General features: G+C 49.8%; 1 protein-coding gene across 4 annotated transcripts; it reads right to left on the bottom strand.

Moving 5' to 3' along the window:
• Positions 1-3,430: 3,430 nt before the first annotated feature.
• On the bottom strand, positions 3,431-17,653 carry LOC112987103 (5-hydroxytryptamine receptor 1A-like). 4 transcript variants are annotated; one of them, XR_010385524.1, is made up of 4 exons: positions 16,101-17,652; positions 15,402-15,560; positions 3,819-3,892; positions 3,431-3,720 (listed from the first exon to the last, which is right to left on the bottom strand). XR_010385524.1 is itself a non-coding variant. In XM_064499857.1 (3 exons), the coding sequence occupies exons 1-3, from the start codon at positions 17,221-17,223 to the stop codon at positions 14,999-15,001; spliced, it is 1,299 nt and encodes a 432-aa protein (XP_064355927.1). In that variant the 5' UTR covers positions 17,224-17,653; the 3' UTR covers positions 14,492-14,998. The 4 variants fall into 4 exon arrangements, 3 of the variants coding, with proteins under 3 accessions (XP_064355927.1, XP_064355929.1, XP_064355928.1); XM_064499857.1 differs by lacking the exons at positions 3,431-3,720; positions 3,819-3,892 and adding an exon at positions 14,492-15,133 and having other exon boundaries at positions 15,520-15,560; positions 16,101-17,653; XM_064499859.1 differs by lacking the exons at positions 3,431-3,720; positions 3,819-3,892 and adding an exon at positions 14,999-15,133.
• Positions 17,654-19,071: the final 1,418 nt, after the last annotated feature.

Below are 19,071 nucleotides of genomic sequence, written 5' to 3'. Positions count from 1 at the left end.
TAAGCATTGCACTAAATATAAATTGCCTACTTTTCTTGGCTTACTTCCTCCTCCTTTGAATTCAGTCTTTCAAAACAAAATCAAAATGACCTAAGTATTTACATCTATTGCCTGACTCATGATCTGTCTATTGTCAAGGTCTTTTCTAAATGCCTTCATTGGTATTAAAGAATTTGTAGGTATTTAAGACAGATATAACTGGAGGTGTCAGTACAGTCATTTGATAACATGCAGGTCCTTCTTTTCACAGATAAACAAATGCAACCTGCTGGCCTAAATGAAGATTTTTTTTCTATCTAGTCCCACTCCTGTAGGTACAATTACATTTTACAGCTGGCTTGCCAGAAAACTAGCACAGGACATACTGCCATAGCATTATAGCTGTTTAGCCAGAGAGACCTTCCAACTAGTGCTACTTTTACAGATTCACTAAAGGGGAAAAAAAGCTAACTTTGGTTTTCTTAAAAAAAAAATCAGGATTCTGTTAGAAAGCTAAACAAAAACATAGCTAAAATTCAACTACATTGTTCAGAAGCCTCAAATACTGCTTTCTACTAAAATCTGCAACCTGGTGAGAGGGAGACCACTCTGCTTTTTTCTGTTAAATTGGCTGAATATTTTGGCTCCGTAAAGAATGCCTAGTTAGAGAGCAAACTTGCGCCCGCTCTTGCCAAGGGTTGTGTCACCTGTTACATGCTTTGTAAAAGTTCCCCTCGATTTCATCTGTTGGCCTGAGGCCAGACAACAGACTTGTTGTGGATTTGGGCAAAAGAAAAAGGAGTAGTAAAGGGATAAGGGGATGAGGCTAATTCTGATTTAGAGAGAAAAGTATTGAAGGGGACAAGCAGCAATAGTGGTAGGTAAAAATATTTCAGATAGGACAATATTTTAAAATGAGGCATTTGTGTCTTTTAAATATCAGATGCGTAGACTGTAATTCACTATTTTATTTCCGTAAGATGTTTTCAGTAAACTCTCAGAAAAAAATATGGTACAAAGTCTCAAGAGGAAATTTGTTTCAATTTTCTGGGTCACAAACCCTGGAAAAATGTTCCCGCTCCCCACTTTGAAACTACTATAACCCATGCAAGGCTTGAGGGATTTTCGATCCTACCAGGTCTCTGAAAATACAGATGCTACTGAGACTAAGCAACAGGCATGGATGGACATGGCCATTAACAGTGTCTGCTTTGGTTCAAGCCAATTAATACGTGGCTCACAGCAACGACCTGACCATTTCTAATTGCCTACAGTAAAGCCTAACTTGTTAGGACAACATCTTCTCATTTTATGTTTCTATTTAAAAAACAAGGCAATATAAAAGCAACCCTTCCAACCCAAGACAAGAAAAACACCTATCTCTAAATCTGCCTTGCCCTTTGCTACACTATTTCAGTGCTGCCTTGTCATGTTTGTTGAGCTGCAGCAACGTTTATCAACAGAATTGGCAAAAACAATTTTGATTTATGGTTTTTCCAGGGTAAAACCACTTAGCCCTGCCGGACCCCCGCCTCCTTCAGGGACGGCAGGGGCACCGGCCCCGCGGCGGAGGCTGCAGGCTGCTGGGGCCAGCCAGAAGGTGACGGGGTCCCGCACGGGCAGCTCACGCGCCGCTGGCATGGCACGAGGCTCTTCCAAAACCCAAACGGGCAGGCAGGAGGGGGCAGAAAAGGTTAATTTTGTTGAGCAGTTCTTTTAACAGTCATGGATCACTCTGGTCACCAATTTTATAGCAACTGCAGCTAGTGTCTGAAGCTAAAGCATTTGTTAAGTGATTAGATATTTGCAGTGTGAGAATTACATGCTTTGCACTGGTTAATTTTGAGGCTATCCTAGTCTATTTGTATTATGCAAAGTGAGTACACTTTCATGCTGTACGTAACCTCCTTGCAATAAAATAAAAGTAGACCAGCATCATTAAATAAGCCTCATTCTTCTCATACGAACAATGATCTCATCTGACATCAGGGACAGTAACTATGCTGCTAGATGAGTTTCTCCTGCTATGTTAGACACCACTGATTTTCCTGTTTGTTCCATGCTTTCTTTCACAAAAGAGAAATTGCTTCATTTTGTCAGTTAATGCTTATAGCAGAAAAGAGTTGAATTTGTTCAGGAAAAAACAAGTCAAAATACCTCTGTATTCTGTATTCAGAAGTCTATGGAGAGAGTAGAGGCTATTACTTTTTTAATAATTAATTTTGATGGCCACGTATTTCTGAAAGCCAAAGTAATATACTCACGAGACCACAAAAAAACCAACACTGAATGTCCCCTGTATTGTTCCCGCTAGCAATGTATCAAGCTGCGTGCAGTGAATCACTGGTGGACCATAAATTATGAAATGTTGCAACTGCAGAACGTTATGAAAACACACAAACCTCTCTATGTATAGGAAATGAATAAGATTTGGGAAAATTAAACGTAATAAAAATTGAACATTTGCCAGCTTATTTTTGGTTGAGGATGGAAACCCTTATGTGAGCTTTGCAAAAATGGTCTGTGGATCATTTTCAATATAATTAGACTATCCTCAGATGATTTTTAAAGACTTAGGTGGTCCTTTGATGAATAAAGGTTGTAGAGCTCCAGTAGATATCACAGCCATGATCTGAGCAGCCTGCACAGGACAGCAAAGGGTAGCCTTGCCCAGATGTGCACAGGAGTTTACCCCATTCAGATCCTGCCACATCTGCCGCAGAGGGTTGATGTTGCAATGAGAGGGATATGTTAAAGAGCAGACTGTTAAACATAAAGCTGCTGAATTTATTTGTTGTCCTAGTTTATCCTCAATATGGCACAATTTATTTTAACTGACTGAAAAGGCCATAAGCAGCCTTAAGTAATACCCACAGAAGATTCAGTAGTTAGCTGGGCAAATATACTATGTACACAAAATATATTATGCAAAAATTATACATCTGCATAACTAATAGTAAGAGCTGGTTATGGTTTTTATTTGCTTTCTTATTAATATGTTGCTAAAAAGATTTTTCTTTATAAGAATGTTCAGAGAAAGTCTCTTCAGTGTCATACCTTTAACAGCTGTCCATGCTCCCATTTTGAAAGCTCTTAATTTTTTACAGTGAAATCCATAAGGCTTTGCAAACAGGAAAAGAGACTAAATTAAGAGAAATATTTGTTTACTCAAGTGTACTAACAGTGCAAAGATCTGCATTTGATTAAGGGAAATCATTAACAGGTTGTTCAACATTACATGAATGAATGTATTAGATTACACAGATAATATACCTATAAACAATAATTTGTTCTTTTATTTTTGCGAATTAGTTTGTTCTTTTATTTTTGCTAATACAGAAATTTAACCTTCATTTTAAGCATGTTTTATGTAGCAAAAGGATTTAATATAAATAAGGACTCACATGAAACACAGAGCTGTTTAAATTCTGTAAAACCTTTTTTTACAAATAGTCATACTGCAAACTGCTGCTCACTTACACCAAAGACTCGTCTTAATTAGCTCATGTGAACATCTGTGTCAGGGGAGCTTTTGCATGAATGTTTGGCGAAAGATGATTCCTCACACCAAAGCAGGCACTGCACCGGAGGAAAGAGCACATTCATCCGTAAGTAAGGTTGTCTGTCTGCTGCTGTGGGCTCTCTACTGGCTGGACAACATATCTCCTTTTAAAGAGAGTCCCCTCTAATCTGGACGCCTACACTAAGCCTGTACTAAGTGACAGAGGCAATCAGTTGCACCTGCAGATGAAGAACAGGAGATAGGCAACACTATCATGAACACTCAAAGGCAGAGCGTGCAGATGAATACTTGGGAGAAGATGCCTCATCGGACTTACCAAAGCCAGCGGCAATGCTATGGCATCAGGAGGAGGTGGGTGTCAAAATGGTACAGAGTACGTCCACGAATAGCCTGTGAGAAGAAAAAAAGAACTAACAATCCTAAGTGATACATCCACAATGAGCTGCTTGACCTGTTCTTCCCGGTAATGCACATATCTACACTTCAGCCGCTGTATAAAAGCATGTGAGTAAAGCAAGTACTCCAAGTGCTCGGTTTCCAAAACATCCTGCTCTGGAAACTACCCCTCCACCCCAAAGCTGCAAGTAATAAGACACAGATGGAGAGTCCTGTGCCCTGACCAACTTTCAAAGAAAGTGGCCAGTTTTGACTGACCCCTCTTTGCATTTTTATCGGAGGAGCAGTTTTGATACACCACAAAGCCCAGATTTGACAAAACATTCTGGAAGAAAATACGGTCTTTTGGCCATTTGCCAGCCCTCTTAGATAAACTGGAAATGATTCTTGCTTACACAGCACTGCAAATCCCATGTGAAGTTCCTTTACGTGGCGTCATGTAAAGATCAGTTTCATGGAGGATTAAAACTGAGAGACATGGAGGTTTAAAATAATGTTAAACCTTTAAAAAATGCAGTTGTAAGGCACCGAAGTAACTCTGGATACAACAATGTGAAGCAACTACTTGACTGTGGTTCCTTGGCTTCACTGGCACACAGGTAATAAAATATCACTGAGTGACTTCTATGCCCAGCTGCCATTCTGGGAGGAAAATTCTTCCCCTTGGTTGTTTCCTTTTCAGACACCTCTGTAAATCCAGCTTCTGATTTGTACAATTTACGGATACAGCAGTTTTGTACCAAAAACATAAGACTTCAGAGCTGGGCAGTGTGACACATTCTTCAGGCAGCCCCCGTCTGCTGGCGTGCAGATAGCCATGCGGTCCAGCCAGCCTGATATTGAACCATTTGAATGAATGTGCTTTGACTGCCGGCCTGCCAAGTATTGCACTCATAAGCCTTCATCCAAACAGGGATAAGTGGAAAAGACTAACTGGATCTAATTCAAGATAGCAATCCATTTGTCTCTAAAGGATGGCTTCCAGCCTACAGGATACCTCACCCACAAAGGACCGAAGTGTGAGTGTCTGTAATAACCACCATATACGGTAAGCTGAAATGCATATATATGTGTACAATTTTACGACGTTTCCTCTTCACCACCAACACAGTGACTGAGATATTTCAGGCCTGTTTGTAAAGATAAATATGGGAACTGAGATTACCAGGATGAGATTGTCAACTAGGGAAAGGAGCCTAAAGAGCTGGAGGCTCCTGGCTCAGTGCAGACACACAGCCCAGCACTTGGTCTGTATTTGGAGCCTAACTAAACTGTGCGACTCTTTCTTGCCTGAAGCAATGGATTAGAAACTGAATAATTCCTCCTAACATTTAGGAACAGAGTAAGAACAGTCTTCCTCATGGTATTTCAAACCTTCTGCTACTCACACTGGCCATAAAATGTAAAGATGGAAAATTTCTCTCCAGGGAAAGGATTTGGAGCTTTTTTCCCTTCTGTCCCGCTCCACCTTGCCCCCTCAGACTGCTCACCAAAAACTCCCCTATGCAGGTTTGTTTATCTACAAGTGCACTCAGCAGTCAGCATTTTGTATCTGGAATCACTATTTCATGAATGTTATGGTCAACTTTGGAATATTTATTATGTTTTATTCTTACCATATAAAACTGATGGCAGACACTGTCAAAAAGGCTTTTTCTACATTACTTCACTCTGACTAAAAAGAATGCCAGCGTGAATGACATGTTTAATAATTGATGATTACTTCATCTAATGCTAGTGCTGAATGTGGTAGGGAAGGGACTTCCCTGCGCCTCTTCATCATTCCTTCTTCCAGAGACCGACTCTCTCTCCCAGGCTCGCTTGGCATTTGAATTTCATCCTGCTGCAATACAATTTTTATTAAACTTTAGTCTGGTGGGGGACAGGGATTAAGTGCTGATAATCTCCTGCATTCCTTCCTGCTGCTCTTGCATGCATTTAGAAGAAAGAAAGAGGAATTGTGATTCCTTTCAATTTCCTTTTTTGATGGGGAAATAGCAAAAAGGAAGGAGGTAGCACAGACTGTCCTGGCCATTATTGGTATCAAAGGGTTTAAACATGACTTTTGCTTGCTGTGCCTTGTGATTTTGATTGCAAGGATATCTTCTAGCTTCAGGAACAACACTATTTTTATCAGTCTTTTAGGCTTTCAAGCAACTTCAAGCCAAAACCCATTTTCTACTGGAATTGCTGCGAGTCTTTGCCCCTTCTGGCTGCCTTCTGCATGAGAGTCTAATCATCCCCACAGCATAGTCAAATGTCCTTCCTTGAAAGGGGCCCAAAGCGCTATCCAGGCTTGTGATGAAGTAATATGTCAGTTAGAACTAGATGCTTTTTTATAATGAGGATAGTTCTTCAACAAAACTGACTTAAATGCGTATTTTTTTTATATTTCAAATTACATCTTTCAATATACAACAAAAGGGGCTAATTTTAGATTTTGAATTCAGGCTTCCTCTGACATGATTTTTTCTTCTTTCTTCTTCTTCTTTACCTGCTTCCTCTGGAAAAGAAGGATAAAGTTGCAAGGAAGGAAACACTTTTTGTTTTCTCCTGTGTGTCCTACTCCACACAGTAGATGCACCCTAACACTCATCTTTGTAGTCTTCAGTGCCAAGGGTACTTCACCTCTCATACCTCTCTCTCAACCTGAATAGCCCTTAAGTTCTGGTTTTCATTAAAAATTGACTTTGCAGGAGACTGACATTCAGCTGTGCAGTCATCGGTACCGTCGAGCGCAGCAGCACAGAACCGGCCCACGGTGCCGCAGCCACGAGCGTACGGATGAACTGCGATACTCTGTGCGGTACAACAGGAGGAATCCTAAGTGTCCGGTTTCATACGCAAACTCTTTAAATTAAAGTGATCTCTTTCAGGCTGTAACACAATGAAGAAAAGGTTACATCCCTGTGGCAGGCTGGCAGGTTTGTGCACACTTCCGTGGGGAATTACATCCAGAAGAAGGTATAAACAGTCAAGTTCACAATAAGCAGCATTTGGTATGGATCTTGCTGTCATATTTTCATTACAGTAACTACTGTCCATATTCATAAGCAGTGATGCCAAAACCAGTGGTCTTCCAGAATAATAATCACAATAGGTAGCTTTAGGACTGTAAATTTAATGGGCTACTTTGCAACACAGCGATGGCTGTAACAGGAACACTGACCAGACTACACGGTGACTGAAGATTGAAATGATAAAACTTTACATGTGCATTTTGCAGATCCACAAAAGAAAAAAATAAATAAATCTTCCTTCTGGTTGTAAAGACCTCTACTGGAGAAATATATATGAATTATTTTGCTGTCTACCATAATCTACTGTGCATTACATTATTTCACGTGGCAAAAACAGAGAGATGTTATAACATCTACGCAGTATCGACAGCTTCTGTTTGCATAAGAGAATTACTACTTTATTACTGTTACTACTACTGCTACTAACCCTCTGCATGCAATATATCCTAAAATCCACCAACAAAAGGAAAGGAGAAATTCAATAGCTCAATAAACAGGAAGTTTTTCATGCAAGGTGAGCTCTGACCATAATCATCCTTACTTGTTGAAACACAGCAGCCAGAGTTCACCAAGTTATGAGTGAAATTAAATCGTTACTTTTCATTTTTTTATTTAGCAAAATCTGATGGAAGTCCTTATAATGAAGTGTGATTGCTTCGCTTTCCATGGAATATACCACTATCCCTCCTTTTTTTTTCGTTTTTAATAAAATATAGCTACTGAAAATTAAAATGTTTACTCTAACTTGTATTTTCCAACTAGAGAGGCAAGTCATGAGTAGGACTTTCAGTATTTGAGTGAAATAATAAAAGGGATATTATGTATCATAAAGCCATGGAAGTTCTCTGTTTGTTGCAATGCAGGTGCATTTTGACTATCCCATAATCCACTGCCGGTTTTCTCCCTTAACAAGTTACTGCCCTTGCCTTCAGCGATCTAGTAGCTTCATGGGGCAGCAGCAGATTGAATGTGACTTTCTAACTATAGCTACCCTCTTCCTTGCTTTTTGTTTACAAAAGGCTACAAGTCCAAATTTAATTTATCTATTTATTTTCCACATGCTTTTCATAAATATTCTTACTTATTACAGCGATTACTCGTCTAGATGTGTAAGCCTCTGACTTTACAGTGAGGATGATGCAGTGTTCTGCGCACAGCACAGCGTTAGTGCCTGGCGGTGGGTAACGGCTCCTGCAGAAGCTACCGCGGGCTGGGACCGCGCGGGAAACGGGGCGCTGCCAGCAGGTCCCTCCCGCCGCCGCCACCGCTGCCGGGGCCTGCCGCGGCATCGCTGGGAAGGCGAGCGGGGAGACCCGGCGCACTTGCAGGGTGGGTGGAGAGTCACAGCTAGAAGCGCTGAACTATACCACAAACAGCACTGCTGCCTCAGAAATAATCGCGTTTGGACACCGATTTCATACAGCGGGGAACAGTTTAGTCAAAACACCACTTCTGTATAAAATGTACAAAGTTTTTTTATGAGCAACTGTAAAATTCTGTAACATCTGGGAATTATTTACATTCTGAACATGGCTACTGATTTTTACATTGTCATTTTTACATAATTTCCTGAGGTCAGTATTAACAACGTGTAAGATGATAGGAACTGTGTGTTTAAGTCACTAAGCACAGCTGCATTTTATTGCTTGAAACATTTTTCTAGACTGAGTGGCTCATAAAGCGGGTGATTAAATCGAGAAGAGACAAGATGTTACCTGTCTTTAATTTTAACAATTTAAAACAAATTATATTATTAAAGGGACCTATTATGACAGATCAGATTAGGTGCACCTTCTGTTTTGATGCTATGAAAATGTTATGACAGCATGAGAAACATCCCCCACACAATCCTTAAACATTTACTTAAATTGTAGAGGGAAACACCATTTTGCCTGGCTCTGCTAACAGAGCCGCAGCTCTGGAAGGGGGCTGGGGGAGAGACCGCGAGTGCTTGTTACCCTTCATTTCCCCTGGTGCAGCCTGGCAGAGCTTCACTAGAATTTGCACAAATCTGATTCTTAAAAAAGTTTTGTGGAAGCTCAGAAGAAAATGAGGCCTCAAAGACAGATTCACACTAATTTCACTGTAGTGATTTTGAAAAACTGGAGAAGTTTTACGCAGCGATTTTGAGCAATCTGCTGACTTGCCCACAGGAAAGAGGGGGAAATCAATTTTGCAGGCTATTGAAAATGGCAGTTTCAGGCAACAAGCCCACAGATTTTCACAATAGGCATTTGTAATTGAAATAGAGTGCGGGAAATTGCCTCTTTCACCTACACAGTGTTTTCTTTAAATGCCTGTGCGCTGAACTTTAACAAAACAGGCAGCGTATCAGCTGGCTCAAGGCATAACAAACCAAACTCAAGCCTTCTGCGATTCTTCTGAAGACAGCAGCATTCTTCAAGGGAGACGTGATCCAGGTTCCTGCTTTTTTGTTTGCTATCTGGATGTTTATTCCTCTGTGCATAAGATGGTTAAAACAGCAACCCAGCCCAGCTGAGGGCAGCTTTGACCCAGTGGTTCCCAATTCTACCACCAAGTCCACTGCCGTCTAACCATAGATGCACATCACAGGAACAAAGATACATGTGATATTAGAGAAAACAGCTTCGTATCCTAAATACAGTCCCTATCAAAATGGGCAATTTGTGCACCTGTCTTATAGTTAAATGGGTTTTGCTGATTTGTTAGAGAAAATTTCCCCTATTAGAGGGTAAGAAAGAACCAGAGTCTCTGAGTATCACACACTCTCAGACAGGTAAGCCCAACCCCAAAGCAGCAAGCACCCTGCTTCCCTGAGCCATCCCAAAAGCAGGAACGCCATCCATGGATACCACCAGCCGTTTGCAGGTGTCCCCAGCCGGGACACCAGGCACCCCAGTGAGCCCAGGCTGTCCCAGGGGGTGGGAAGAAGAGACTCTGCCGCGTCCCCAGGGCAGGTGTGTGCTGCTAACTCAGGAGCCATCCGCTCCAAGGCTGGCAGGGATGGGAATTTAAAAGGAGAAGAAAAAGCCGTGTGCTGAGCCTGAGCAAAGCTGGCGTAGCTCTTAGGACTGGCTACAATAAGGGCAGAGCATAAAGTGAGCTGGAGGCAGTTTTGTACAGACATTCAACCAGATCAGACCGTCTTTGGCTCAGCCCTCGTTGTCCTGAGGCTTCCTGTAAAATAAAACGATGGGGACTGAAGGGCCACCAACCTGAAGGCAACATCCAGCCTGGCATTTCTTCTGCATGCGACATAAATTTTGTACAATCCCTGACTGAGACCAGTGTCTGGGTAAGAGGCTGAAACCGAGCCCAGACGCTTCTGAGTGTGGCCCAAGCACTGCATCTGACAGTCGGGGTGTCTGCCTTCAAACCTAAGCGTGCTTCACGTCACCTCCAGCATTCTTCCAAACCCTGATCCAAAATGAGTATCTACTCAGGTCTTGACACAACGTTTTTACAGCAAGTTTAACAGCTTCCCAAGCATTTCATAACCCATTTCAGTTCAAAAGACCTATGCTTGGACCATAGCGGTTGAAGCAGACAGATAACCAAAATACTTTTTTTTTGTCCCTGAATAGTTTTAAATCATAGCCAGCCACTTCAATATCAAATTGAAAAGTGATGTTTTGCTTCTGAGCTGCTTGATCGTAGTATAATCTAGCTCATTCCTATAAAGCTGTAAGAGGTCTTCAGATTTCAGTTTAAAATCAGATCGCAGACCACATTCCCTACTGAGGGAACGTCCGAAATGCTCTAACATACACTGTATAATATTACTTCAAGGGGATTATATACAAACTCACTGAGGCCTACTTAAACCTCCCAAAACACAGCATGAATGCCAAAGAGAAGGAACAAGCTACAAGTTAAAATAGGGCACAGATAACACCTTTTTTGGCTTACATCATCTTCATCTCTTCTGTGTGTAAGTTACAGATCAGCAGAGTGGGTGTAAATAGCTCTAAGAATGTGAAAGTCTATTTGTAAAGATTATATTGACTCTGTCTAATAGCAAAATATGCTTCAAGTACTGCTTAGTACAAACAATAAAACAAGATTTTATTACAGAGGGAGCAGATACTGACTCTGCTTATGTTGTCCACATTTCCATGACAGGATTCTTGTGCCTCCTCATTTTGTTTGTTTGCCTGGGGGGATGTGTTTTCCTTTTTAAGACCCTGACTATTTTCAATAGTTCTGAGAAGCTTGGGAGCACCATCTGGATGATCATGTGCCTCTTTCTCTTTTTTTTTTTTTTTAGTCCTATCGAATTTTGCTCAGGTTTAGTAATTTTTAAAATATTTTATAATCCATCTGTTTCCCATCCCTCATTTACATTCTGCAGGACAATGTTGACAGCCTGCCAAAATGCCTTGGCACAGACATCTGCAAGGCCGGGATTTGTGGCCACACATAAGTGTTTGTAAAGCTTGAGCCGCCAGTCTTCTGCGAGCCTCAACATTTTGCTTTCGCATGAACTGAGAGAGGTAAGAAAATAATCACAAATCCTCTGTCATCCACTTCTCAAGTCAAGAAGCCACTCCCATAAGCCAAATGGTTTGACTGCATTCTAGCTGTGGGAAGTACCACACGCAGAATTTTTTTGTTTCCAGTCCAAGACGGGATTGGAAACAAGCAAGGCCATATGCTACGTATGGCCCTGCCCCGCTCTGCGGCTGGGAGTCCCCAGGCTGCTCGGGGAGAAGACGAGCTCAGCCGCAGGCAGCAGGGCAAGGCGAAGCTCGCAGCAAGGCTCACACCACCCGTCCTGAGCTGAGATCCTACCAAAGTTAAGAGAACTACAAGCCATGAAGTTTGCTGGATTTCATGATCATTTGTGAAGGGCACACCAGTGAAAAAACATGTCTAATCATGCAATATGACAAGTGTATTTTTACCAGGTCTACCTGGCATACAGGATAAGGAAATGGCATATGGGATAAGGAAAAGAGCCCATGGTGTGCTAAGGGGGAGAGAGAAGCCCAACGGGGCCGTTCTGGACCCAGCAAACCAGCGCTGAGCAGTGCTGCCTGCACGCAGCTCTTATTGTAGCTGTAACCTGGCGGCTGAAATAAACCTTGTTTTACAGCCTATTTATTGTGTGTATCATCTTTCCCTTCTTCTGTTTCTAGCCGTGAGTTGGGAGACTCTTCAAAACTACATAAAAATACCTGTCTAAGGGACAGCCCTTGAGCATTACTGATGACTACAGGTAAATGTTTTCATTAGTCACAGTAAGAAACTCCTCTAAGACTATACTTGAGACAAACAGCTTCCTTGCCATTTTGTTTGGTACCCCTTCTCTTTCCCCACATTTAGGATACAGTTTTAACTGCTGCCATCATTTCAGGATAAGCAGGTCCTTTGGAACAGTATCTTGTGCTTGTGTTGCTTCCCTCATATTCAGATTAAAACTTCCATCCCAGCACAACAGTTTTGTTGTGAAGGTATGATGGCTATGACAGCTTTTAGATTTTGCAGAGCCCCCACTAGGACTGATCCGGTGCTTCGGGATAGCCATTTTTTAGTTTCTTCAGCCATATTTGAAGAGGTAGTAGCCACCCAAATTCTTAAAAATGCTTCTCTGAGCATGCAAGAAACAGAAGTTCACTGCCAGCATCATTTTGATTTCTTCTCTTTGAAGGGTGAATTTTTTGGTTCTGTGTTTCCATGTAAGATTCACAATGTTGCCCCGAGCAATGTTTAGAGCAACATTTCAAAGTGCAGATTCAAAAGAACAGATTTTTAACTAAGAGGACACGGAGGGACAGGGAACTGTTTTGGGGGGTGGTTTTTGTTGTTGTTTTTACCAGATCTATAGCATGTTTTTATCAGGATAGGAAAGGCAGGAGAAAATGAGGGAGGAGATGAGGGAAGAGGGTTAACTGTTTGCATAGGAAGATTTTTATTTAAATTGGTGAAATTACACAGTCATAAAGCCCATTTTACTCTTTGCACAAATATGGATATGCCAGCACATGTCCTTCCCTTCCTCCTACCCCTTTCCTCTCCTCCGTCCCACCCATGAGAGTTGGCCGGTGTAGGTGTGCAGGGACAGCTCTGCCAATACACCACTTCAGATGTGGATTCAGACCCTAATTCAGCCTGGACTGGAGCCACAGAGCATATGAAATTCTAAGTTATGAGACTTTCTTCTGGTTTTAGAGAAGTCTAAAGAAGCATTTTTAAGGGCAGAAAATGTTAAAACATCTATATCTCTACCTGTCCTTGGGATTAACAGTTGACTCCAGTTGTTAAAACTCAATTTTCTGCAGCTCTGTTTGAGGCATAAAAGCTTTTGCTTGCCATTTGGATTTTTCTTTATTCATTGCTTGAGCTTCCGTGGGCCTTTTAAAACCAAAACGAAGCTAGCTAAGATGTGAGGAGGCTGCTCGTTAGTGGAGCAAATCCAATACTGCCACGAACCACAAATATTGATTTGATGCAGAATCGATTTCTCCTTTTAAAAACACTAAGCCCTCTGTTTGCTTGTTTCTGTTTAATCTGGGCGGAAATCAAGTTAGGCGTGTGAAGACGACAGCACGGGCACAAAGCGCCCGTCCCCGAGAGCAGGCTGCGTCTTCCCGCACCCCGGGACTTGAAGCCGGCCCGGAGACGCCTCCCCGCCGCCCCGACGACGCCGCCGGTCCCTGCGCGCCCGAGCCGCCTCCCCGTCCCGCGCCGTTTCGGCTCACTGACCGGCCGAGACGTGGTCGCCCGCCGGGTCGCCACCGGCCTCGCTTCTTTCCCCGGCCGGGAGAGGCCGGGAGGGCGGCGGGGACGCAGGTGCCGCTGCGGCGCGTCCCCCCGAGCGAGGCGGGCGCCCGCCCGGCCGCAGAGGCGCCGTCGGACGGGCCGGGCGGCTCCCACGGCGCGGCGCAGGCAGCAGGGGCTTTCTCGCCCGAGCGTCGCCGTTCCCCCCCCCCCCCCCCGCCGCGGGCACAGCGCAGCGTTGCCCCTCACGTCGGGCACGAGCGGTTCAGCGAGCGGTTGCCCAGCCGGAGACCCGAGGCTCTCGCCCCGAGGGCCGCTCGGGAAATAGCGCAGCTCTGCAGCCGCGGAAGGAAAGCGATGCACAAACCTGCCGGCCCTGCCCCGGGCGGAGCAGCCTCCCCCGCTCCCCCCAGCTCGGGACCCGCTCTCTGAAGCGCAAACTGGGGAGGCAGCAGAGGGGGGGTGAGAGGGGCAGGGGGGCGCAGGACCTGCCCCCCCACGCCGCACTGACCGGCGGGGCTCCGCCGCAGGGACCTCGCGGCCCGCAAGGGCGCTCGCGCTTCCACAGCTGGGATCGCTGCCGGGGAGTTTGCAGAACAGGGAAAACGCGCAAAAACGCGCCTGCGAGCGCCCACGGGACTGGAGAGGCGAGGGGGGGGGGGGGCGGCCCCGCTGCGCCGCGCTCCCGGCCGGGCCCCGCTCCCCGCCCCGGCTGCGCGGGCGAGCGGCGCTGCCCCGCCGAGGTGCGGCCGAGGCACGAGGCACCCGAGCGCTGGGGAGCTGTGTGTGCTGCTTAAGCGCTGCAGACTCACTCTTCTGGCGCTCAGAGGCCATCTAGGACCCACGTGGTTCGGAGTGATCAAAGAGGAGATAAGATCAAAGATCACTTTAATTGCGAAAATGAGGTCAGATCAGATTTTCAGAAAATCAGCTCTGTATTTGAGGCTGTTAAAAGCTCTATTGTCATTTAATGTAAGCGGCTTAAGTTCAGAAATGACTGGACACTTACATTCACGTGACGCACAGATTTAACATTCCCTTTTACCGATAGGAAACACAGATTACACCGAACTAAACAGGAAAAAATATATATATTTGGTCAAGCAGCCGAGTTCAGGCGACCCGCCGCGGAGGCAGGCAGCGGCCAGCCCCTGCGGGCGGCACGGGCCGAAACGGGGCGGGGGGGGGGGGGGGGGGGGCCTGCCAGCCCTGCTGCCCCCCAGCCGGAGCGAAGCGGTGAGAGGGCAGCACCCCGGGACTTGCAGGGGAGAAGCGGGTGGGGGCCGCCGGCACCGGCCCGGCCAGGGCGGGCCCTGCTTGGCGCTCCCTGCGCCTGGCCTGGAGAGCCCCCCCGGTCTGCTCCCCCCCCCCCCGGCGCTCAGCCCCTCCCCGCCGCCGCTGCGCGCACATGGCAGTGTTGTGGTTCACTGCTGCGGGTTTGCTCCCAGGGAGACGTGCCGCAGCTGGCTGCCTCCGACGCGGCCGCCACGTCTCCGGAGAAACTTTCGGGCGTCTTAAAAAAAAAGAAAAGAAAAGAGAAGAAAAGAAAGCCCCGCGCCGCTACTTCGCAGGCTGCCTAAACTCCCCGCACCACCCCAGAGGCGGTCGCACAGCGCCAAGCGCTCCCTTCGGGGGAGACCCGCAGGCCGAGGCCCCACGGAAAGCCAGCTCCGTGTGACCACGCGTGCGGGAGTCACTTCGCGTTCACCCCGTCCCCTCCCGGTGCAGGCAGGGCAGCCCGCGGCACCGCAGGGCCCAGCGCCGCGGTGCTGCCGAGGTACCTTGCAGGGCTGCCGCGTCTCCCCAGCGCAAATCCGCTCGCCAGCGTCAGCGCCCGGCAGCGCCGGGCCCGGAGCTGCTTCCTCCACTCCCAGAGTCGCCTTCGGGCTTCGGACTTACCGGCCGGACCGGGCCGGGCTCGGAGCTCCCCGCCGTCTTCTCTTAAATCCGAGAAGAAAAACCGACACGGCGGTGTTCTGCATAGGGTGGTTTATTTTTACCGATGCTACTCGGGCAGACAGCGTGGTTTACAGCGACCACAAGCAAAGACCTGCAAACCCCACGTCTACCCGAAACGACGGAGGGGAGGGAGGCGCCGGGAGCGGGGCCGGCGGGGCGAGAGCGGCCCCGCTCCCCGCCGCGTCGCAGCCGCCGGGGGCTCGCGGGAGGCGGCCGGGCCCCCCCGCCGGAGCGGGGCCGGGCGGGGGCCGCACGCCCCGGCGGGGAGGGCGGGCGGACGGACGAGCGGCAGGAGGCCCCCGTGCCGTGCCGCGCCGTGCCGTGCCGCGCCGTGCCGTGCCGTGCCGTGCCGCGGCGGAGCGGCGGGCTTCACTGCCTGCAGAATTTGCACTTGATAATTTTCTTAAAAGCACTTTGGAAGTCCTTGTTGAAGTAGGCATAGATGACGGGGTTGAGGAGGGAGTTGGAGTAGCCCAGCCAGTTGATGACTGCCCCCAGCCACTCGGGCATGTAGCACTTACTGTCACAAAAGGGCAGGACCAGCGCCACGATGAAGAAGGGCAGCCAGCAGAGGATGAAGGTGCCCATAATGATGCCGAGGGTCTTGACAGTCTTCCGCTCCCGGGACAGAGCCGTCCGCCGCTTGGCCTCCGCGCCCCTCTCGTTGCGCCGCTCGGGGGCGGGCGCCGGCGGGGAGCCGCCCGCGGCGCTGGGCAGCGGCAGGTGAGGCTTGCAGGGGCCGGCGCAGTGCCGCACCTCCACGACGGCCAGCGCGGCCCCCTCCGCGCCCCGCCGCGCCGCGCCGTTGGCACAGGCGGCGGGCAGGGGCTCCGCAGTCCGGCGCCAGCCCCCGCCGGGCTCCCCGTTGCTCTTGGGCCGCAGCGCGGCCGGGGAGAGGGTGAGGCAGGTGTCGGCCGTCCTCTTCCTCTCGGCCTTCTTGACGGTCTTGCGGATCCTGAAGCGGGCCGCCCTGAAGATGCGGCCGTAGAGCACCAGCATGAGGAGCAGCGGGATGTAGAAGGCGCCGAAGGTGGAGTAGATGGTGTACCCGTGGTCCTTGCTGATGGTGCAGGCGTCGGGGTCCGAGCGGTCCTCGGGCGTCCTCCAGCCCAGCATGGGCGGGATGGATATCAAGAAGCCGATGAGCCAGGTCAGGCTGATGAGCACGGCGGCCCGCCGCGGAGTCCGCTTGTTGACATAGTCGATGGGGTCCGTGATGGCCCAGTACCTGTCCAGGGCGATGGCGCACAGGTGCAGGATGGAGGAGGTGCAGCACAGCACGTCCAGGGAGATGAAGATGTCGCAGGTGACCTGCCCCAGCGTCCACTTGTTCAGCACCTGGTAGAGGGCCGCCATGGGCAGCACCAGCACGGACACCATGAGGTCGGTGACGGCCAGCGAGCCGATGAGATAGTTGGCCACGTTTTGCAGCGAGCGCTCCAGGGCGATGGCCGCGATCACGCAGGCGTTGCCGCTCACGGCGCACAGGATGAGCGTGCCCAGCAGCAGCGAGGTGAGCAGCTGGTAGCCCAGGGTCACCTCGGCCAGGCCGGGGCCGCCGGCGCCCTCGGGGGAGCGCCCTGGGGAGGTAGTGCTGTTGGACACATCCATGCCGGGCGGGGGGGCCGCTCCGGGCGGCGGCATGGGCAGAGGCGCCGGTCACTCGCGGGCTCCCCTGGCAGGAGGCATCGCCGCCCCGTGCGCTCTGGCCGCGCCGGCCCCCCGCCGCCCCTCCCTCCCCTATATAGCGCGGCGGGAGGCGGCCGAGGCGCGGAGGACGGCGGCTGGCGGAGCCGCCCCGCGCCCGCCCATCCCGGCTGCCGCGGCCCGGCGCGCAGCCCCGGGGGGCGGCGGGGGCGGCGGGGCGGACCGGACCGGACCGGACCGGACCGGACCGCGCCCCCTCCCGCCCCGGCCCCGGCTCCGGCAACAGCACCGGCTCCGGCTCCGGCCCCGGCTCCGCTCGCCGCGCCGCCGCGCTCCGCGCCGCTCCGCTCCCTCCTGCGCTGCCGCTGCGCTCTCCCCTCGCCGCCTGCCTCCCTCCTCCTTCCCCTCCCCTTCCGCCCCCGCCATCCCGCCCCTCCGCGGGGGGGACTCGCCGCTGGCGGGCCGGGCGGGGGCGGCGCGGAGCCCCCGGGACCCCGGGCGGCAGCTCGGCGCCGGCGGCTGGGGGCTGCCCGCGGGGCCAGGCGGGGCGCTGCCTGCGCGGAGGCGCCGCCGGCCGCGCCAGCCCCACGCGCGACCACGCGCGGCTCCGCGCTGCCCCCCGCGGAAACGCGGCGCTGTGGGGCGCCCAGGCCGGGAGCCGCGGCGCAACGCGCTGCTGAAACCGCTGTCCCCCGAGGCACCGCAGAGCAACAGGAAAGGAGAACATCGTGTGACGGTTCCTCCCGCAAGGAGGGGGACAGGCTGAGCCTGGAGGGGGGCGAAATGAGAAAAATATCTCTGGGAACGACCTTGAATAAAGGAGAGCGTCGGACTGGCACATCGTAAGTCAATCAGCTAATACCCAGTAAATAGCCCAAACAATCGAAAACCTGGGAAACATCCTCGGTCACTTACAGAAAAACAAAGTGTTGTGACTGACAGCTTTAACTTTACTCTCCGCGGAAGCCGAGAGCAAGCCCCGTGACACAAAGTTATGAGGCAGGCTTTCTACTCTCTTGCGGCTCAGTGTTTTTGATGATGTTAGAGCATCTTTCACTCCAGTTTGCACTTGTGCCATGCAAACTCAGAAAACGCAGAAAGCCAAATAAGTAATTGCTTAACTGCACGGCTTGGCCAGACTCTATCTTAATCACACTGGCGATGAGGACCGCAGCGGCAGGCTCTGCGCACACAGTCAGGATTCTCCATCTTCTCTGCGGGCGCTTAAAAATGCGGCTGAGTTCGTAACTTCACAACAGTTGGGCAGATTTCGGTCAGCTCCTCTCCACGAGAAGACCTGGCCGCCTTTGCCCACCTCCAGGCTTGCAACCTCTGCGGTTTTAAACGGCCAAGGCACAGAGAGGGGCTGGCTAAGCCGAGCTGCACCCTGCGTATCCCTGCGTTAGCTGATCGCACCCAGGTCTGCGCGCTCTTGAATGGTGCCCGCACAGGCGGGATGCGGACAAGCCCGGACGCGTCAGTGACCGGCATGTAAGGGTGCTTCGTGCCCTCCCTACCCGGGCCTGCTATTCCCTCCGCTGCGTCTCCTGAAATGCCAGGGATGGCATGAAAAGCACGGCTGGCTCCTGAGCAACTGGCCACTCACAGCCCCTTTCCCTTCACTGAAATGGAAGTGTGTCCTGGCTGCTTGGAGCCGGCTCGGCCCGAGGAAGAAAGCGCCGGGCGGGAGGCACAAGCCCTGCGCGGCCCTGCGCGGCCCTGCGCGGACGCGCCGTCAGCCTGGCGACGCCTCGGGACCGCGGGGGCGGCGCGTTTGGGAGCGCACGGAAGGCTCGTGCAGCGACTGCTCTCAGGGGTGTCTCGCACTACCATGGCCAAGCGAAG

This window comes from Dromaius novaehollandiae, chromosome W, assembly GCF_036370855.1.
Source record: "Dromaius novaehollandiae isolate bDroNov1 chromosome W, bDroNov1.hap1, whole genome shotgun sequence".
NCBI lineage: Eukaryota > Metazoa > Chordata > Aves > Casuariiformes > Dromaiidae > Dromaius > Dromaius novaehollandiae.
The sequence above is the reverse complement of the archived record's forward strand: the minus strand, read 5'-3'. Positions and strand labels throughout refer to the sequence as shown.